The sequence below is a fragment of the Cinclus cinclus genome, chromosome 15, assembly GCF_963662255.1.
Source record: "Cinclus cinclus chromosome 15, bCinCin1.1, whole genome shotgun sequence".
NCBI classification, from domain to species: domain Eukaryota; kingdom Metazoa; phylum Chordata; class Aves; order Passeriformes; family Cinclidae; genus Cinclus; species Cinclus cinclus.
Genome location: NC_085060.1, coordinates 7,680,488 through 7,702,307, shown reverse-complemented (window position 1 = coordinate 7,702,307; position 21,820 = coordinate 7,680,488). Strand labels below are relative to the sequence as shown.

The window sequence follows — 21,820 nt, the reverse complement described above, 5'->3', positions numbered from 1 at the left end:
TGCACTGAGGGACACAGGAAGCACTGAGAAATGCAGTCATTCACAGGAATGTATATGGTACTACATCTGAGACCTTGGCAAGGATCAAATCTTGCTTTTCTAAGCCCAGCTCCGGAGTTCCTCTCCTGCTTGTCTCAGCTTCATGGGCACTTATCCAGGGAGAGGGACATCAGGCAGGTTTGGCAAGTGAAAAGCATTTGTGCTTGGTAAAATGGGAGCCTAGACTCTGCTCTTCATCCAGTGTTCAGCCTTTGCTGTCTCCAGGCAGAGCCACCTGCAGAGAAAACAGATGAAGGAGCAGGGTTCCCATGCAGGGCAGTGCTCTTCAGCCCATGCTGACACCCTGTCCTGTGTCCTCTCACTGTGCTCCAGTCAGGTGTCCCTAGGACACCAACAGCCTAAGTGCTGCTGTGTGCTGCTGTTCAAACATGGAAAAATCATAAAGCAATCAAAGAACTATCAGGAAAGCCTGTCTTTCTTGGAGTCTTACCCAGATTTCTGCAAATTGCTCGACAAAAATTCAAGTGTTTTAAAACAATCCCCAAACTACTATGAATGTTTGGGTTTCTTGGTAGCCTGGGAGTGGAAGGATGCTGCAACCCCATTCTACTATTATTAATATTATTTTAACTTTCACCTCTTGGGTGGAAAAAACATTTTATGTCTTGGAGACTTCCTCTTGCCCTGGTCATGCAGGAGTCCTGAATACTGGCAGTGTCATTAATTGTGCCTAGCCTTCATCAATTAGTCAGGCAGCTGACAAGGGCTTTTGGCAGAGGAGCTTTTGGTGATAAAGGCATACTTTGGGCTACAGACAAAATAATTCTTTTAATGGACACTTCTATTGGAAAATTCAACACATATCTAAAAGACCATGAAAACTGCAGTAGAGAAACAGTCTCCTCCAAAATAAAAATTTCCAGCCATCAAAGTTGCCTCTGTGGTAACTTCTAATAACACCAGTTTCCTGTTCTTCCATAAAACCCACATGCATTTTGCAGGGGAGAGAAAGAGAAAAGGAAAATGAAGTGTCAGTCAGATAACTGTCCCTTCTCCTAAGCCTCAATAAATATCTGAGGCATTAGTATCAGGAAAGTGAGTCCCCTGAATGTGTGCTCTGCTTTATATCTTGGTTCTGTTTGGGGAGTCCTGTGTGCACAGCAAAATTTATCTTCTACACAAACAGCTTTTCATAGTAATTGCACTTCACTGACTGAGCTTGTCCAGAACTTCAAAAATATCTTTCCTAACACCTCCCCATGCTGAGATGTAGTGCTGGGCAGTCTGGGCTTCTGCTAGTCGAGATAGGAGTTTCCAGTAGGTGTACCATTAAAAAGGGGGAAGGCTGTTTTGTGCCGGTGTCAAATACTGTTGGCACATTTGCTGTGGCTCAGCCATGCAACAGCTGGGACTAGGTCACCCCTCTGTGGGTCAGATGTGTCACCTGGTAAAAATAAAACCAGCTGAGAAAGCCCTGCCTTCAGGGCACAGCAAGGTCTGTTCCCCTGTCATGCCAGGATGCTGTCAGGGGCATGTGTTTCACCTCGGTGTGATGTGCAGGCTTTGTGCCAGTGTGTTCCTCCAGATGTGGCCGAGCCCCTGTGATGCCCAGGGAGTGTGCAGCAGTGCCTATGGCACACAGCAGAGGTGTCCATGGTGTGTGTGGCAGTGCCTGTGGTGCCTGTGGTAAATGTGTTGGTGCCCAGGCTGTTGAATGTGCCCCAGCTGCCGCTGCAGTGCCAGCCAGTGTGAGGACAAAGCCCAGTGACTGGCTCCAGGTGAGGGCCAGGGGGTGTTCTTCCTCTGCAGGGTCTCAGTGTCATCTTCAGGCTGAGGAAAAGGAGGCACTGAGTGCAGGGACTCTGAAGGGATGCTGCTGCAGGGCAGGCAAGGGAGGGAAGGCAGGGTGGCTTCCCTTGTTATTCTAGTGCCTGGGCAACCCTGGTGTTTATTGAACAGGTTGTGTGGAATGAAACAGAAGAGCAGATGTGAATGAAGTGCCATGTACGTCTCTGCTGGCCACCCAAAAAAGGATGCCTGGCACTGCTCTGCTGAGGAGAGGAATGGCTCAGAGACGGAGCCTTTGAGCTCTCACTCCCACATTAATACCAATTTTCCCTCTTTGCCCTCAGCAAATCATTCCTCCTCTCTTTTCTTTCCATAAAGTGAGGTTAATGATAGCAATTTCTCTGCTTCACAGGCGAGCTGAGTATGAATTAATATTTTTCAGATGAGACATTAAAAACAATTCCACAATTTATGTGGAATAAAACTTCTGCAGAGGAAATGCAGTTTTGAAATGTTTGGGATCTCAGGAATGAAATAGTTGGACATGATGAGTCTAGACTGAGGAGCACAAATTAATGTCAGAAAGATTTGGGAGTTCATATGATCTGGAATGCCTGTGGCTGGTGTGGTGAGAGCATAAGATTTGGGGAGTAGAATTTTCTGCAGAGCAGAGCAAAGAGTTCTGTCACTGGGAGTTGAGAGGAGACCCCAAAGGAACAACAGAGATCCTAGTGACGGGCTTTATCTCCCTTTTTGCTCCAGCGTGTTAACATTACACATCAGGATTCTAACATAAACCTTCCCAGCAGCTGACAAGTGTCTCCCTTGGAAAGCCTGGTCTAGCATTTATCCCTGTGCCCACACTGAAGTGGAAAAGATAAATGAAGAATTCATATTGTTGGACTAGACTCTGTTCGTCAATAATTCCAAGTAGTTCCTGAATTAGGATATTACTAATTATCTATTTTCACCATAATTGGGAGGACAAGGGTTTCTGGCAGGCGATGCATGAGACATACAGGAGAAAATGATTAAAGCAGAGCCAAAAATATCACCATACTGGAGTCATGAGTCAGATCCTGACCTTTCAAATAGCACTGTGGAGAGCCTGAGTTCATTTGGATGGGATCCCAGGGATCCAGGTGAGAGTGACAGGATGGTTCAGCATAGCCAGCTTTGGAGAGAGGGAAGAAACTGGGGATGTCCTGGAGGGGGGACAGAAAACTGATGGGCATGAGGAGCTTCAGATGAATCTGTTTCTTCTTTCTCTGGTCTTCCTGAAGAAAAGGGTAATTCCACACTCTTGAGCTTAATTGTTTTACCTGTCAGCATTCCTGATCACTCCCTGCAAAGAACGTGCATTCTCTGGTTAATGTGATTATCAGCAGTAATTAATTCCAGCTTCCAGTAATGAATTACAGCTTCTTCTTGATCAACGTTTTTAAAGCCCTTTAAGCTTGTGTCAAGTCATGTTTGCTCAGGAAGAGGAGTTATCAGTCACTCCTATGGAACTCACAATTCCTTGTGGATTGCTGCAACTGCAAGAGACTCAATTTCACAGACAAAGTGCCCATTGTGAGACTGACCACAGAACTCCAAACCTGGCTCTGCAGGGACAGATGCAGGTGGATCCTTGTCAGGGCTGGGGATGCTCCATGCCAGGGACTTTATAACATGGAGCTGCTGCGCAGAGGCTGGAGGAAAAGCTTTGTCCTGAGCAGGGATCTGTGGGGTCCTCCATCACTCTCTGTCTGAGAACTCTTTTGGGGAAGCTGCTGCAGGGGGAGAACCTGGCTCTGACACCAGGTGGGCACCCAGCCCCACAAAGGAGCCCCTTGGGGCTCCCTCCCGTGGCAGCTCCACCGACCTCCAGCTGGCACAGGGAGCAAGAGTGACTGTGCCCTGAATCAGGGGTGACCCAGCTGAGGTCTGTCCATCCCCCTGCCCTCCCACTCCCTGGGATGTGACGCCTGCCAAGCCACACAGACGACTGCCAGCAGTAGAGGAATATTTGTCTGCATGCATTCCTTGTTAATAAAAATAAGTCTTTTTTTAAGGTCATAGGCAGAGGAGTTGTCATGTCACATCCTGTTCTGTGTCTCCACAGCAACTCCAAACTTCCCAAACACATGGAGCAGAGTAGTGGTGGTCTGTCTGCAGTGCATGAACTCTCCTGGCTGTGTCACCCACTGGCCCCCTTCCCAGAGTGGGAGCATGTGTGGCAAACTGGCATGGTGCTGCCCCAGTGATACTCCCCTGGGACCAGAGAGATGCTGCCTGTGCACCCCAGCACAGCCTACAGAGTCCCCACAATGGCAGATGAAAAAATAATATTGCCTCTCAATATTTGGCTCCCAAGTCCAGAATTGCTGATTTTCCCTTAGATATACGGGGGTTTGACCATGGATGTTTCACAGGATCATGGGCACTCTTTTCTCTCTCCTAAGAAAAAATTACTCAGCCAGATCAAACACGCAAAAAATGCTGGTTGTGCTGATTCATAAGGAAACAATTTCCCTTCTATTTTAGCACTGTACAGCAGGAAATTGCAGAGTGATTTGCTGGAGGAGCAAGAAAATCAGGATAGGACATATTGTACAGCATTTTCTGAGGGCCGGATAATTCTTCACAGCCTTAGAATCTGTGAGCAGGTTTGTGCTGCATGATATGATGTGGGCTAGAGATTCATCCGCATCTTCAGCCTGTAACCTCCAGCTACAGGAGGAGCATAAAGGAAGAAGCCTGAAGCTCAGTGGGTCTTATTTATACCACAGGAAAAGTATATCTGAGGGGCAGCGAATTCATGTGTGCTCCTGGCTGCATTGGCTGTGCTGGGATTTGTACATGAACTGTTGGGTATTTAATAAACCTCCAGAACTGCCCTTGGAATGGTGGTTTTGGCACCCAAGCCCAGGAGGTTTGGGAAAGTCCAGGCTCTGTGAGTGGAGGGGTCTGGTGGGTCTGCGTCCAGAACAGATTCCTCTGGGCTGTGGGGACCTGGGGGGCACAGCAGGGTCTGGTTGTGTCTTCTCTGTGTTTCTGGCCTCCTCTAGCTTGGTACCTACACTGAGCAGGGGCTCTGCTCCTCACAGTGGTGTGGCTGAAGTTCCAATTCCAGGATCTTGAAGTACTTTGGGATTTCAGGAGTTTAGGCTTTACTTTGCACCTAAAAGCCTAATTTGCTGCCATAGCAGTATAATTGCCTGTTCTTGTCTGCTTTTCAGAGTTGTGAAGTGGTTTCTCCCCCCAGGGTATCCTTCTATACCTCTTTCTCCTCTGCTGCTGGTCAGGCTGTTCCACAGCTCTCCCTTCCCTGAGTGTCACTGCAGTCCTGTGAGGGTTCAATGGCATCAGATTTTTTTGCCCTTTTTGCCTCTCATAGTCCAAATTATCTGCAATGCAGGAAGGGCACTATTTTGTGATGCTTGGAAATGCCAGTTCAGAACTCCTGAAAATTCAGAACCTCAGGGTTTGCCTCCCAATCCTTTTGCATTTTGAACAGCATCATGATGAAGGATTAGCTCAGCTGCAGTTACCTTCTCTTTTTGTTTCTGAGATCATGCTCATCGCTCTCTGTGTGCAGTTTTTCATGCTAAGGGAACATTAAGCCAAACATGTGCTCAGATAAGGAAAAACAGACCGGGGGGTGTTAAAGATCACAAAGAGAATGAGGCTGCGCTGGGTGGAGGAAGGAGCAGCAGAGCCATCCCCAGAGAGGTGCCTCCTCCCTCCCTGTGACCCTCTGCTCAAGAGGTCGGCTCCGGGAGCTGTCCCCTCTGGCTATCCTTGCAAACTTGTGCATCTTTATCAATTTCTCAAGAAAAGTTTTCTCTGTCTTTCCTGGCTGGGGAAGAAACCCAGTGCAAAAGGGGGCATAGGAGTAGGGATGCTGTTTTTCTGGCATCTTAATGAAGCAAATCCTACAAACTATCTGAAGAGGTTCTAGGAAATCTCTGTCCTAACCCAGGAATAAACTGCCTGAGTATCCAGGAACTGTTTTCTTGAAGCAACTCTAAAGACACGTTCCCAGCCTGTGAAGAGCTTCCTCTTGTCTTCTAGTTCCTCTTATGTTGTTATTGCGAGAGATCAGTGTTAATTGCTGAGCGATGTGGAAAGGGAGTGCTTGGATGGTTTGGAGTGCCTGCAAAAGGAGTGTCACATATTTCAAAGTGCATGATAAACAGAGGAGCAAAGACAGATAACAGCATCAAAGCCCACGTTGTGCTCTCCTTGTGTGACGGGCAGCGGGCAGCGTTTGAGAGAGGGAGCAGATTGCTGAAGGCCATCATGTTACTGGAGAACTGTGAACCCGCTTGACTGGTGTCCGCCGGTGATGGATAGCGCAGAGGGAGGCACTACGAGGACAATTACACTTCACATATTTTCCTTTAATGCACTTACCCCTAGAAAGGATGTGTGAGATGAAGTGGAAAAAACAAATTGTTTTATCTAGATTTGGAGTTCTGAATATTTGTTGTTTATCTCCAGACCACTCCAGTGTTTCAAGTGGGAGAGCTACAGGTTGGTTCAAGGCTTTTATTAGAGAATAAGATTCATTTGAATCAAAATGCCTATGTAAGAAATTTGAATATCATCCAGCAGAAAGTGTCTGGCAGCTTGTCTTCAGAATGTAGCTGCATATTGATGAAGTGTTCATTGAAAAAGAATTATTCAGTCCTGGAGAAGAAACAGGAGTCCTGAAGGAGAACTGTAAAAGCAGACTGTCATCAAACAGACATGTATCAGTCAGGGTTCATGTTGCTCAAGAGGTCTTCAGTCTGGTCATATCTATTAGTGCTGCTCTGGCTCTGAGCCTTAGTGAGAGCTCTGCTGAGGCACCTGCCCATGGCTGCAATTGCAGGTGAGTCTGGAACAATCCTGAGCTGGGAGAGGATGCTCTGAACCTGTGGTACCTGTCTACTGTGCTTCAGGAGCTTGAACTGCCCCTGCTCATGGCAACATCTACAGCTAGAACTCCCCAGACCTATTTACAGGGCACAATTATTTTGCTGTTCCTATTTTCCCACACATACACACAACAGAGTCTTCTGCTTTAAGCTGTTGGTGTGTTTGAACCCAATCACATACTAAGGAGGGAAGAGAGAAGATTGCTGACTGAGCAGCCTGGCAAAGAACCTCACTGCTGAAGGTCTCTCCTTGTCACAACAAAGGCACTCGGACCTTTCAGTGTCAGTGCTGATTGTCTGGAGTACAAAACACAGGCTGGTGGTCAGGAGATGTGGGGGCGTAGCTGCCTCCAAAGCCACACTGAGTTTTAGTACATCAATGAGCTTCTGATCCATGAGGAATCTGTCATTTTATTGTCACCTGAGCTGCAAGTAAAGCGAAATCATATTGACTCATCTTTGTTCACAGCTGCCACACAACTGCAGCACTGAATTCTGTGCTTTCCCTCTTCCCAGGGAATTCAGGATTTTCTCCTGAATCAGAATGGGAGGACTTAGACTGCCAAAATAAGGACCCAGCCCAAGACCTGTGGTGCACCTCTGCTCTCAAATGAAGTCTTCAGTGCTGACAATAGGCTGTTTTCATCAGAGGAGTATTTTAGGGTTCGGGTCCACAAATCAGTTTGGGTTGGTCTAAGCCAGCCATCTCTCCATCCCAGCAAGCCACATCAGGGCCACCGACCTGCACTTGTTTCACTTAGGTTCTACCCCTGTTGATTAGCACAAATGAGCTGAATAGAAAGTGGAAAATGTGTCTTTGAGTCCAGCACTGGGCATTGAATTCTCTATACAAAAAGGAAATGCTTGTCTCTTTGGTTTCTTTTCAGTGTTTTTTTCACGAATTCTTAAGTGAACAAAGAGAGACTCCTGATTCTCCTTCTTTGCAGCTATTCATGTGCCTCTGGGAAAAGTTTGGCTTCTGTGCTTGCCAGGTTAATCAAGGAAACAGAAAACAGAGAACATTAATGTGTTTAAATCCCAGGCGCTCTAAGTCTCAAGAAAATTGAAAAAAAATGTTTGGCAGATACATCCACCTGATGCCCGTGGCCTTGAGGGCCTTGGTTGGGAAAATATAACAGGAGTGGCTTCTTTGAGGCGAAGTTTCCTGAATGAGTTATCATCTATGGAAGGAAAAAAATGCAAGAAAAAAGGAGATGATCTGAGTCCCAGGTTGGATAAGTCCCAAATAGAGAAATTAATCCATCACCCAATGTAATTAAGCATTGTGGAGAGGAGAAATGGGTTTCCAGGGAGGATCTGGGCAGGCTTGCTGGGGGTCCCAGTGCCAAGGGGGATGGCATTGAACTGAGCAAAGGCTTTGAAATCCTTCTCTGTGTTTCCTCCTGCGAAAAGCCTCAGCAGCAGCAGCACAGCAGCAGCAACATTTCCCTTGGTCTCCATAATTTTGTCCAGCAGGAGCCCCCTGCCACATGTGGGTCTCTTTGTGCTACAAGAGGTTCTGCAGCTTTATAATCAGGGTTCAGGGTTTTGGAAAAGTGCTGGGCAGTGTGCAGGTGCTGGGGAGGGCAGGCAGGAAGCATGGGCAGCCCCTGCCAGAATTCTCTCCCCATCCCTGCTCCTTCCAGCCCTGGCCCAGTGGTACCTGCCCCAGCAGCATCCCTGAGAGGTTTGTGCCTCCTATCCTTGCTGAGCATCTCAAAATCAAGAAAAGCATTTGTAAATTTTCCTCTTACACCTGGAAAAGGAGGAACCCCACAAGACTGTGATTTAGATCAGTCCCTGGAGCAAGAAAGCTGAGCAGAAGCAAGAAATCAGCATTCCTGAATCCTCTCCTGGTACTTGAGGTACCTTAGCTCTGGAGCAGAGGAACAACCTCTCCTATGTTCTGACAGGTACTGAGCCCTGAGCAGAGCTCCCTGAATCCAGGAGAAACTCATGAATTTCAAAATATAGCCAAGCTTCATTTTGGCAAGGAGAATATTTTCTGCCATGGCTGGGGAGGAGCCCAGTGCCTGCAGAACCCAAACCCAAAGGGCAGTAACTGGGCTGCAGCAAGCAGCTCCTGCCCAGCACCAGCTGGGGGCCTGAGATGTGATCTTGCTGCTGGTGTGACAGCCTGGGAGGCTTTATTACCTGAGCTCTCTAATAGTAGGTTAGTTGTTTCTGTGTGTGTTTGTTTGGTGTTTTGGGGTTTTTTTTGTTTTTTTTTTAATCTTCTGGTTTAGTAAATTGGCATTTTTTTCCCTTGAGCTGGGCTGGCTCCCTGTAGATGCCCACCCATCACTGCTCATCACTGTGAGCTCTTTGCTGCAGGAGAGGTTCCAGTGGCCAAGGGCCAAATGATGCTGGTGGCTGGAGACCAAAGCAACTGACAAGAGGAAGGCACATACCTTCAGGTATATCCCTTCCGCTTTTGCTGATTCCTGAGCTTGTTCTGCAAGCACAGTTCCAGAGGATTTAAGTACAAAAGTTTTTGATAGAAATAGTATATTACTGTTGTGAAGAGGAAAAAACCTGCCCTGACTTTACTCAGCAGTGAAATACACATTGATGGGCCTTGAGTTCACCCCTGTGGGCCTGTTCCAATTTAAATTGTTCAAAATTCTGCAGACAAACCAGCCAAAGCTGGCACAGGGAACCTGTTTTGCTGGATAATTGCAGCTGGGAGCAGAGGATGCTGGCTGACTGTGTTCTGCAGCCATATGCTGGCTGGGTGGTTTGTGTGTTGATTTCTTGTCTGGGTTGTTTAGAATTCTGCACCAGTAAGTAAAGAAATGGAAAATTACTGCCTTGTCCACAGTTATTACAGAAATTGAAGTCTCCAAGTGGCCCTGGAAATCTTTGTGCTGCTTGATCCTACAGCCAGAGCTCACTCCTCAGTGCTCTTGTTTAGTTCCTGGTACTGAGCTTTTGAGGCTCCAATTTTTTCCAGTTCTAGATTTTGGTGAGTCACTCCAGTGCTGCCTGTCTGCTCCAGAGGCAGAGGGGCAGCGTGGAGCTGCACAGGGATGTGCCTGAGCAATCCCAGCACTCTCCCGTTTTACACAGCAGCGAGAAATGTCCCTTTCTTTCTAAACCTGTCCAGCCATTCCTCTTTGTTGCAGTTCCCTGAAGTTGTCCCACGGCCATCCGGCCATCCATGTGTCCCACGCAGCCTGAGGACAGCCAGTCACTCTCTGCCAGGTCTGTCCCTCCTCAAGGCTGGCCTACCATCCCACCCAGATCAGTCTTTTCAAGAGCTTTTGCAGGGGAAACCAGTGGAAATCCTCCTAGGGATCCAAAGGGGTTGTGTGGAGAGGTCTTCTTTATCCATGGTGCCTCCTTCCAGCAAGGGGGTAATTTCTCTGACATGCATGTGTCTGCATGCTCCTGTAAATCACATTTCTCCAGTGAGTATTAATCCCTTTTTTCAGGCTGCTTGGAAGGGAATTTGGATGTAAAATAACTAGCATTGCTCCTGGAGCCCCTTTCAGAAAGGACACCCTACTGGCCATGTTTTGTTCCCTTGGTGGAGAAGTAGTTTAAGTTATAATTTTAAAACACAATAATCAGTACTTTCATGTTTGTGCTCTTTAGACCTCCCGGGAAAGTACCATTTGAATGATGCTCTTCAGATTTTATTGCTGTAATTTCATAACCTCTTTTGACTGAATGAGCTGAAAATTAAGTTTTAAATGCTTCAGCACAAGTGTCTGTCAGAACTACCCCTCCTTTCCTGGCTGTTTGTGCTCCTGCTTCCATGCATTTGCAAACCCAGAGCAATGGACTTTGGGAGCCCTGCTGGGATCCTGCAGCAGCTGCTGCAGCTCAGCTTTGCAGAGACTCCTGCTCCAGTTCCCCTCACCATCAGCCACTGGTGCCTATGGTTGTTCTGTTGATTAGGAATCTGGCAGAGCTTCAGCACCCTCTGTCCTCTGGCCAAGCTGCTCCTGAATCCTGGCTGCCCTGGGTTGTGTGGCAGAGCTGCACCCCTGGCTGGGGCACCCTGGCCCAGGGGTCACTGCCAGGGGTGGCACAGGAAGGTACCTGTCACCAATGCTGCCGGTGGCTGAACCGTTCCTCCCAAACTCAGAAACTGGGCAAACACATAGATGATCCTGGAGGATCCTTCCCAGGATCCATGAGGGATCCTTTCATCTGAGGGAGTGAGCTTTCACCAGAGCTCCACAGCTCAGGGGCTTTCTGAGCTGAACACATTCCTCAACAGCTACACACAGGTATTTACCACGCAGTGAGGTCCCTGAATCAGGGCCCTGGTGGGTGACTTGTTGCCAAATAGAACTCAGCAGGATGCTACAGCTGCCATCACCCTCTGCATGACTGTCCCTTTATAGCTCAGGCACCTTTAGCCTTTGTCACATCTCTTCCTTTGGTCGGAGCTGCACAAAGGACAGTTTTGAAGTAAATGTATATTGTACCAGTACTTTTCAAGTTCTATCTTAATTCCTCCCTTCCTTCAGTATGTGAGTCATCCCAGAAAACCTATCATGCTTTAAATTAATTGGGTCTTGGAGGTGAACAGAGATAATGAGCCATTCCAGGGTGACATTTCTTAAAAGCCAGGGAATGCACAACACAGGGGAAGGTGCTGCCTGAGTCTTCCTCACCTTGTCAAACATATCCACCTCTCTCCTGAGCTTGTGACGGGGTCTGTGCAGTATCTGTCAGCTGCTGGCTTCCACTCCAGACACCCCTGAAGCTCTCCTCTGACAAAGTCCTTCTTGCAGAGCTGCAGCTCTCTGGCCTCAGACCAGCGATGTGCTCACAGAAGCGCTGAGTTCAGACACTGTGAGGAGTGTAGGAGTTTTGAACTGTTCATCAAAGGTCAGAAGGCTCCTGATGAGCTCAGTGCAGTGGATGTCACTCAGTGTGAGTGTGGGGGGTGCGTGGTCCCACCTGGATGTGGGGGTGTCCCTGCTCACTGTTCCTGTACCTGGGCAGGAGGACTCAAAGAAGCTCTGGCTGGTGCCCCCAGCCCCCTGGGGCTGCAGAGTGAGCTGCAGGCAGGGATAGCGGAACTGATATCCTTAATATCAGCCCCCATGCACACCACACAAAGTGACTTACCCCTTCCACTCTTTGCCAAGATCCTTTCATTTGAAAAGAGTTTTCTGTTAAGGAAAATAGGATTTCTTGGGGATTTGTTTGTTTGTTTTTCTGTCTTGACTACCATGCAGAGGAGTGAGAAGAACATCCTAAAAAGAAAACACACCGTAAGGGGTGTTCAAGGCTCAGAGGTTTCTGAAGCTGAGGGTTCACCCCAGCAAAGGATAATACCCATTGATGGGTTGAGTTCCCACACAAATGGGCTGCACCGAAGTGAGGGGCAGACTTCAATGGCCCAAGCCATGTCCAGGCTAGAGCTCTCAGAGCTGGTAGGACAGCACAGGTAGGAACTGGCTGTTGCTGTTACCTGCTAGGGTTTCACATCCCATTGAAAATCAGGGGCCAGCAATCAGAGAGGAACTGGGTGTGCTGTCAGTCATTCTGCAGGACTTTTATCCAAGAAAGAAAAAATAAAAGTCATAAAAGTCTGAAGATCCAGCCCCAGTGGGTCACTAGACAAAGCCCATCAGAGCAGGGAGGGGGCACATTTGCAATGGCAGATTGTAATAGATAGATAAAATGGCAGTTCTCTTTGTTCTGTCACGCAAACCTTACAGCTGAACCTCAAGGTTTATCAAATCCATTATAAAGCTTTTCTTTTCCAGCTACCCTGAAGTTGCATTATTAGTAGGTATTATGTAATTGCCATTTGTATTTTGAATAATAAAGTCTAAATTGTAACTGTTCACAGGACATCAATTGCAATTGCTATGGCATTTTCTTCTTTCTCCTTTTGAAGCCCATTTTGTACAAGCTACCCTCCACCCACTTGCCTGTGCTGAATCTCAAAGCCTGTCAGAGCATATGATAATGGCAGGCTCTGGCCTGACCTAGTGCACATGAAAGCACTGTTCCCATACCAGAGGCAACTAATGCCAGATCATACTCTGACCCTGGGAAAATTGAGCTTTGGTTACCATGGACAACTCTTTGCACTTCCCACTTCCTGGCCCCTGAATTTTAATTTGGTTGAAGTTGGAAGATGAATTTAAAATTTGGTTGTAGTTTCTGTTTTAGATGTGCACCGTCCATAGTTTAAAAAATCTGGTGTGTCCATGCCAGGTGAAAGGAGCCTGAAAGCCTCTGTGGGGCTGCTGAAAGCTCAGGTGGGAGGTAGGTTCCAGAAGCACTGAGAGCTGGGCTCAGGTGGAAGTGCCTGGTGCCAAAACTCTCACCCAGCTGCCACGTCAGGCAAACCCGAGCTGGGTTGTAACACGTGTCTGAGCTGTGCACTTTAGTAGCACATGCAATGTAAAGCTTGGTAATTAATATTTCAGGGCCTCAGCTATATTTTCTGTGCCCTAAAATCTAACAGACACTAATGTCTGAGGGCAAAAGGAGGAGCTCTGCAGCTCCTCAGTTCCAGAGCCTCTGGTGCCTGTGCATCTGCATTCTTATTAACTCTTGTGTCCAGAGAGAAGCCAGCCCTCCAGAAAACAAAAGGACCTTCTGACATTTAAGAGTAAGACACAAGAAGGAAAGATGCTGAATACCTTTAATACCTCCAGCATGGAGAATCTCCACAGAGACAGGCATGTAATTGGAATTTTGCTCAAGAAGGACAGGGAGAAAAGTCTAACAGTTTTATTCCACAGCACAACCATTCCTGCTTCTGAAGTATTTTCTGACAGATAAAAACCAGACAAGCAGCAATCTGCGACTTATCTAATGACATGGAACGCATGAGACTGGCAGCTCCGTCAGGAGAGGCTGGTCGGGATTATTGCTGTGTAAGGGATCAAGTCTTAACTCCTTAGCCAGTGAGGGCCTGAGTGTTTCAGGAAGTTCTAGCACATACCCGTAGTTTGATAATTTGCACCTGGAGAAAGCCAGCATGCCTGGAATTTTGCTGGAAATATGATTAGACTAAACTCATAGCTCTCCTCTTCTGAGCTTGCAGCTCTACAGCCAGTGATGATGTATGCCAGCAAGAACAGCAAGGGAGGATAATGAAATGGCTCTTTGGATGCACAAGAATCTCACAGCCACAGTGAGAATGGCTTCAGGGGGACTAAAAAATAGCAGAAGCCTTCCAGATCATCTTGCTATAATGGAAATAAACATCCAGTATGTCTTTTCTGTAGCCCTCAGGCAAGAAAGTCCAGAGAGAAAATGCAAAGCTCATTCTGCTTCTGCTGAAAGCAACCGGAAGTTGTTACCAGTTGTTGCCACAGTAAGGAACCAGTGCATCTCTTAGACCTGTGAATCCATAAATGCAAAATTCTGAGCAAAGAACCAGTTCCTTGAAAATACACATCAAATACACAAATCTTTCCTCCTTCAGAGGGATTTCCTGTCTTCACCTGGACTATTTGCCAGGAAGATCTTCATTAGTCTCTCCAAAAACCTATGAATGACGCAGTGCAAGCTAGGATCTCCATGGCAAATAGCCCCAAAACTAGGAAAAATCTAACATTTAACCTGTCATCATGGTTTATATGCCCTGATATAGGTTACAAATACCAGGGACCAGGACAGACATCAGGGTGCTTCTGAATAACATTTAAAAATGCATTATTAATTTTAATTAGGAAAAATTAGATAATTTGGAAAATAGAAGTAGTGTTATCATTGGAATGCACAGGATGACCACAGCTGTTCATTAAGCTGGACTGGGCTGTTAAACCCCAGACTGACAATAAAAGTGAATTCTGGGCTCCACAGGTCAGCATGGGACCTTTTAATTCAGAAGCATAATTTAGAGTCTGGCAAGAGGCACATTCTCTATGTCCCATGTGTTCCCCATTCTGTAGCTACTCCCCTGCTTTAGCCCTTTCATGGCCTGACCACAGCACGGACATGGAGAGTAGAGCCACAGACAGGGGAAGGAGATCATGCAGGTGACTGGAACTGGACAAGGAAAAAAAAAACAACCCTTCATATATATATATGTAAGGAATAAGTGACACATATGGAATACAAAATGAGAAAGATGATACTATCTAGTTCAAAAAATATGTTGCCTAAAGTCATTGAAACCCCAACTGTCTTCTTCTGTGTCAGCATATGTCAAGAAGGACTCAGCCGTAAGAAAAACACTTATCAAAAAACAAGCGCTGAAACTCCACCAGTAACCTTTCCACAAAGATTCGGGCCGGGAGAGGTGTGTGAGGATGGCTTTCCCTTTTTCCCGTGAAGGCAGTGCCGGGGACTCCGCAAGCACGGATGCTCCGTGCCCGCTCGCCACCGCCCCGGCCCCGCAGCGCCGCTGAAGCCGAGTCCGCAGCAGCCCCTGTGCGTGCCGTGAGAGCAGCCTGGGCACCGGCGGGTGCGGGTGAGCGCAGGGACCCGCGGCACTAATGAACCTCCGGTTGTTAATGACTCCCGGGCCGGCGGGGCCCCGCCCGCGCCGTTTTATGAATGGAGAAACCCCGCCCCGAGCGGTGGCTCCGGCTCCATCCGCTGCACGTGCGGGAGCGAGAGAGGAAGAGGGGAGAGGGAGAGGTGCGGAGCGGGGTGAGAGGGGTGCGTAAGGTGCGCGGGGTGCGCAGCACATGTTGTCCAACCCGTGAGCCGTAGGAGCTGCTGCTGCCCCTTAGGATCGTGCTCCATCAGGAACAAAAACGGCTGGGAGGTGTGAGGTAAGTGAGAAGGGGTAAGGGTAGGAATTAGAGAGAAGGGTAAGGATGGGGAGTTTGGTTTCTCCTTTGGTTGGAAATGGGATGTAATCATGCTGTAATGTATGCTGTGTCACATGCAGACCTATCTGATCCAGGGAGTGAAGCATTGGTTTCTATTCAGAATTCAGATCATTGCTGGAAAGACGTCTTTGGATTTGTTTAGAGTGGAAGGTGAATGTTTCTGCATTGGGAAGAAATTCCTGCAACAACAGCACAGGATGATCAGGCAGCCTGCTTAAGCCCAGAGCTCACCTGTGAAGTTCTTGCTCTTCTTGCTATGTAAGAGAGAGAGTGTGTGGTCCCAAACCAGCCCCTTTCTGGCACACCATTGGAACTGCTCTCCAACAGGGAAGGCTGGAGTTGACCTACCATGCCTCGCTCACTGCTTCAGCCATACAGGTTACAGGTGACAGGGTTTCTTGAGGAGTTTGACCATTACTCTTCCCTGGCGAAACTCATGGCCATCTACCGTGCAACTAACAGGACCATCTTCAATTGGACAGAGAGCCGCATTGTTGAGTGGGAGAAATTTGCTGAGCTGGCTAAATATGAGCCAGAATCCCAGAAACCAACAGTGAAAGCACTCCTAATTGTGGCATACTCGGTCATTATCATCATGTCTCTCTTTGGGAATATGCTGGTGTGCCACGTGGTGCTGAAGAACAAGAGGATGCACTCAGCCACCAGCCTCTTCATTGTCAACCTGGCAGTGTCAGACATCATGATCACACTGCTCAACACACCTTTCACTTTGGTAAGTAGCTGGTCTTGCTGTCCCTTTAACCAGGACAGGAGTCTCCCACCCACCAGAACTCTACCAGGTGGTCATAGGCTTTCCATGCACTCTCTCCTAGGGCTGAGGTGGGAACCCAACACCACCAAGTCTAACTGATAACTCTGTCAGGCCAGTAAAGCACTGTTCAGTAACCTATGGGCTCTCTGTTGCTCTGTTAGACTCTGTACCTCCTAGAAACTCCAAGGTCTACCACAATGTGTACTACCAAGCCCCAGCAAGAGCTCCTTGGGAAATGAGAGCAAGTTCCTGTGTTTTTAATGTTCATGCAGGAGAGCACTAGAGTCCTTTAGTGGGTCAGAACAGTGTGAATGCCAGTCATACTAGGTGACTGGAAGGAAGTAGTCAAGCTTTTCAGATATGCCAGCTAGATAAAAGTTTCAATGAAAGCTCTCAAAATCTGACAGTGGGGTTGGTATCAAATCTTGGTCCACTTTTTCCAAATACAGTTGTTAGTGTAATAAAAAAGTTTTTACCACTGTTCACAAACGATGGCTGTGGAACAGGCCAGGAGGGCTCTGGCATCGCCACTTCATAATCAGTGGGGTTTGATCCTATCAACTCTTCTGTAAAGGTGTTTCAGAGACCAGGATAGTTGATCTTTCTATAACTTTCAGGTGAAGCTGCCCAACCAGCCAGAACCCCTGAGCCAGCTCAGGTTCCAGTCAAGGGACTTGTTGGAAAACAAAACAAATCCCCATGGATTTGTTTTCACCACATTTTCTGGCTGATGAGCTGTTGTTTCCCCTCAGGTCCGGTTTGTGAACAGCACGTGGATTTTTGGGAAGGCCATGTGCCACATCAGCCGCTTTGTGCAGTACTGCTCCCTCCACGTGTCCACGCTGACCCTGACGGCCATCGCCCTGGACAGGCACCAGGTGACACTGCCCACCCCTTCCTTCCAAGGCTCTGGGAGGGGACTTGAGCTGTGACAGTCCCGTGTCTGTCCATGGCTATTGACAACCAGGCATGTGCTTGTCCCTACCAGTCACGCCCCTTTCCTGTGCTGTTGTCAAATACTAAGTTCCAGACTATCAGATTTCATCAGCTTAAAGATCTAACAAAGAAAATTTTGTGAAAGGTGAATTTCTGCTGCAGCAAGAGGGGATGAAAGCTCAGCTTCACAGGCCCAGCTGGAACAAGAGATATTTCTTATATAGTTCATATAGAATAAAAAACATACCTTTGAGTGAAGACCCTTGGGTAGATACAATTTTTTTTTGACCTAATATAACCCTCAGCTTAAGGAAAACATTTCTTACCTAACAAGACTGAGGATAAAGTTTGAAAGCTCTTCTGAGCAGAGTGAGAAGTTCAGTGTTTCCCATTTTCCAGGTCACTGTAATGAACAGGACATTTTCCTAATCATGGCTATCATTTTCCTATCATTAGGTGTGTTAGGTTGTGTCACAAACCACCCACTCCCCTTGTGAGGGCCTTTGCTTCCCGTGGGAGAAGAGTCATGACAGAGTCTCTGTTGCAGGTCATCCTGAACCCACTGAAGCAGAGGATGTCCCTGACAAAGGGAGCTCTAAGCATCTCTGTTATCTGGCTGATGGCAACCTGTTTCTCCCTGCCCCATGCTGTCTATCAAAAGCTTTTCCAGTATAACTACAGGTGGGTGATCTCCCCTTGCCACTGGGTGTGGGGAAGTCTGGCAGCCCTTGTGCAGTGCCACTCGCTCAGCAGGGAGAGCACCGGAGTGTCCCAAGCACGGGGACAAGCGATGGGTGAGAAGGAGTTGGTGGATGGGTGACATCCCACTTCCCAGAGCAGAGGCTGGGGCTGTGGAAGACCTGCCTGCCCTGCTGTCTGGGGCTCGCTCTTGCCACCTCCTGCGTGCCCGGGTGAGGCTCTGGTCCCACTCCCAGCCAGGTGCTGGGGCAGTCCCAGGCACAGCCTGGCTGGGGCACAGCTGTTAGCAGCACACACCTCCTCCAGTGCCACAGCCTTGTCAGGAGAGGCTCTGTCCTGAGAAGATAGCTTTCTTCTGAGAGGCTTTCCTCTTCCCTCCTTTTGCCTGCTCAGCTCCTCAGACCCAACAAGACCAAGCCCATACAACTCGCTCAGGCAGGGAGAGAGTCAAACTGCAGTTTCAAAACGAAAGTAAAAAAACTTCCTGTTGGGAATGCCTGTGCTGACATCACCAAGGCTCTGCAGGGAGCAGGAGCAGGGCACCACCCTGGTTTGTCAGCAGAGCTTCTGATCTCTCTTCCCCAGGATTTCACACATTGAGTCTCAAGTTGTGATTTTTCTGTATTTCATTCATGTGGATTTATGAAGCAGGACCAACCTTTCCTGAAGTTTGAGGCTCCTCTGTATAACAAGAAAAACATAGAGAAGCCCCTACCCCCTTCTTCATGAAGCAGGGCTGTGGGGGACCAGTGTGGAGTTGGGGGGATCCAGTGAGGGACCAGTGCTTTTCCAGGAACCAGAGCTGTGTGCAGTCTCTGGTGTGCCATGGTGCCTCTTCTCAGGAAAGGGAACTCTTTACTTGGCTGAACACAATGACAGCAGATGAAGTGGAATTTCACATCCACATGAGGATGGAAATACCAGAAAAAATAGAAGGTTCTGATATAGAGGGAAAGAAAGAAAAAGAAAAAAAATTTAAAAGCAGAAGCTTATCTCCCCCAAAAAGGCCCAGTAATGGTACTTGTCTCTGATGTCACCCTCTGCCAGAGAGAAATACAAACCCAAAATTGAGGTTCTTTGCCCTTGCAGCTCTTTCCTCTGTGGTACCCAAGCTGTTCTGTCCCTCCTGTCCTCACCAGCCTGTGGCATTGCTGTGACCTCTCTTGTCTAGAAAACAGTCTGTAACAGTACCCAAGTGGGATTTTTGTGGCAGGTGTCACGCTGCTGGTGCTGCCCTTCGCAGGAATGCCAGCCTTGAGGCCAAGGGGATAATCTTACCATGACCTGTATTTTCAGGCTGAGATCAGCATCCCAGGGAGTAGGGCAAGAAGACACTGACAGGCAACAGGAATGAGATTTCTATTGTAGACATTGACCTTCTGTATAAAGGACAAATCTAATTTCCTGCAGCCCAGCCAGATCCCTCCTGTGATGAGGCGGGAGAGCATGAGTGCCTGCATAGGCTGTCACTGCTTTTGGTGTACAAGGGGCTGCACCAGCTGGAGGTCTGATGGAGGCTTCACAGCCCTCCCCTGCCTGTGCTTGTGCCTGATGTGCCTGAGATAGCCAGGGATATCATACCTCTGTCCAGACTGTAAACACAGGGCAGGGTTACTCCGTGCTTGCGTTGCTCTGCAGCTGTGCTTGGGGATTAGGGAACAAATTGCTCATGAATGAACGAACGCTACGATCTGTTTCGGGGCACCTGTCTCTGCTCATCCTTTGGCATGGCCAGAGGAAACTGAGCCCTGTGTTGGCACGAGGCAGCTCAGCGATATAAGGACTTCCAGGACATGCTATTCCTGTCCCTGCTTTCCATTGAAAAAAAAAATCACAGTTGTAATATTGCTCATAATAGTTCCTACAAGGGCAGGACTCCTGAGATTCCTACGAGGGAGTGGTTAGGGTTCTGGGATGGGAATCAGGGGCTCCATCAACATTCATCTTTGGCTGCACTACACAGCAGCCATCTGACCCCCTGATCATATCAGAATTCACCAAAACGCTGTCCTGTCAGATCCCCTTTGGCAGGTCCTCTGTGCCAGTGGTGAGGTCCCCCAGATCTAGGGGAGGAAAAGACAAAACTGCAGTTCAAAAGAGATGATTTTCCCTTCTGTGGCAGTTCCTCTCTTGAGTGGTGTCTCCAGGTCCTCTGCACTCGGTGGACCCATTGTCACTCCTCCGACCTCATCCCCTGCCCCAGCTGCCTGTTCTCAACAATCTGCTATTTGTGGCACAAAAGGCAGCTCCTGCAGTTGAAAACAGGATATTAAAGATATTAATCAATACTGCAGTGAATAGTACAGATTGGTGGGGACTAAAATCTGTGCTGAATAGAGAACCAATGATAAGGGATGAAGAGAGAAGACAGAATAAGAGAAAGAGAGAGGAAAGGGAAGAAAAGGAGAAAACATCCACTGGAAATAAATTCCATCACTTCCAGTCACCAGCTGCAGGGTATGGAGGGGACATGAAGTGCAGCAAAGGGTGATGGGATGAGAGCCACTGCTGGCCAGGCAGTGGGAACATGCCTGGACTCAGGGGCTAGATGGGATGGGACAGGTGAAAGGGGTTGCTAAAATGAGCTGTTGTGTATGGTTATATGCAGTTCTTTTGTTTAATTATCAGTAGTTCAGCTGGAGCTAAGTGACTAATCATCACACCAGTTTTAAGAGGTATCTGGAAGGTTATAGGGGCTGAAGGGAAGGGAGTAGGGTTTCTCATAGTCTCTAGCCCTTTGCTTCCCCTCCAGAACAGCTTTGGCTTAGAGCTGCTGCAGTGGCAGTGGGATCATGTGCTGGGGGGTATGGCAGGGCAAGGGGTCCTGGCTGCTAGGGATCATAGCAGGTTGGGTGCTCCCATGGAGGACAGGGGCTGCAGGTCCAGCCTGAGAGAGGCATGCCAGAGCTGTGGCTCTGTGTCCTCCCTCTGTCTGCACTACACCTCTGAGCAGGTGGCTGTGGGCAGTGTGAGACCCCCACTGTGGTTTGCTGAGCCATCAGCACCCATGAGACAGCAGTGGCCACATGCCATATCTGTATTTTATGTTTTCAAGGGAAGCCACTGTCCGGAGTCTGTGCCTCCCTGATTTCCCCGAGCCTGCGGAGTTGGTCTGGAAGTATCTGGACCTGTCTACCTTTCTCCTTCTTTACCTCCTGCCTCTGCTGATCATCACCATCACCTACATGCGTCTGGCCAAGAAGCTGTGGCTCCGCAATGCCATCGGGGACATCACCACACAGCAGTATGTCACTCACCACAGGAACAAGAAGAAGAGCATCAAGATGCTGATGCTGGTGGTGGTGGTCTTTGCAGTCTGCTGGTTCCCCCTGAATTGCTACGTGGTGCTCATCTCCAGTATGGGCATCAAGACAAAGAACTCGCTCTATTTTGCCCTTCACTGGTTTGCCATGAGCAGCACCTGCTACAACCCCTTCATCTACTGCTGGCTGAACGAGAGCTTCCGTGCAGGGCTCCGCTCCCTGCTCTGCATCTGCCAGAAGGTGCCACGGGCTCAGGACCAGGCACTGCCTCCCAGGGCCATGTCCTGCCATGAGGCGTGGCTGGAGCAGGCCAGGTGCAGGAAGGGACCTGCCTCCCAGGCCAGCTGCTCCACTGGGAACCTCCCGATGGCCAACACGGACCTGTGAGCCACGGGGCTGAGGGGAGTCACCTGGCTCTGGGACATCTCAAAGGGCATCTCCCAGTCTCTCCTCAGGAGCCAGCATTGCTGCTCTTCTGTTTTACTGCTGACTTTTGGCTTGTCTTACTATAGCCCCTCCTCTGCTTGGCACAGTGGGCACACAGCCTCTCCAGCACTCTACCAGTAAAACCCATGCTGCAGCTGGCCCAGGGGGCAGGAATATATGCAGGGGATATGGAGCTTCTCAGACATGCTGATCTGCTTTCAGGTTTTCCCATTTATTGCTATCAGAGGGAGTGGACCCAGG

The 21,820-nt window shown here is 48.5% G+C and overlaps 1 protein-coding gene across 1 annotated transcript; it reads left to right on the top strand.

The window, feature by feature from the left end:
• Positions 1 to 15,812: 15,812 nt before the first annotated feature.
• On the top strand, positions 15,813 to 21,520 carry LOC134050073 (G-protein coupled receptor 83-like). The gene is made up of 4 exons (XM_062502918.1): positions 15,813 to 16,196; positions 16,988 to 17,113; positions 17,719 to 17,852; positions 20,926 to 21,520. The coding sequence occupies exons 1-4, from the start codon at positions 15,813 to 15,815 to the stop codon at positions 21,518 to 21,520; spliced, it is 1,239 nt and encodes a 412-aa protein (XP_062358902.1).
• Positions 21,521 to 21,820: the final 300 nt, after the last annotated feature.

Coding starts and splice junctions, on each gene's coding strand:
- LOC134050073 (XM_062502918.1), top strand. CDS start 15,813: ATGCCTCGCTCACTGCTTCAGCCATACAGGTTACAGGTGACAGGGTTT. Junction 17,114..17,718: donor TCGCCCTGGACAGGCACCAG/GTGACACTGCCC, acceptor TCTCTGTTGCAG/GTCATCCTGAACCCACTGAA. Junction 17,853..20,925: donor CTTTTCCAGTATAACTACAG/GTGGGTGATCTC, acceptor TATGTTTTCAAG/GGAAGCCACTGTCCGGAGTC.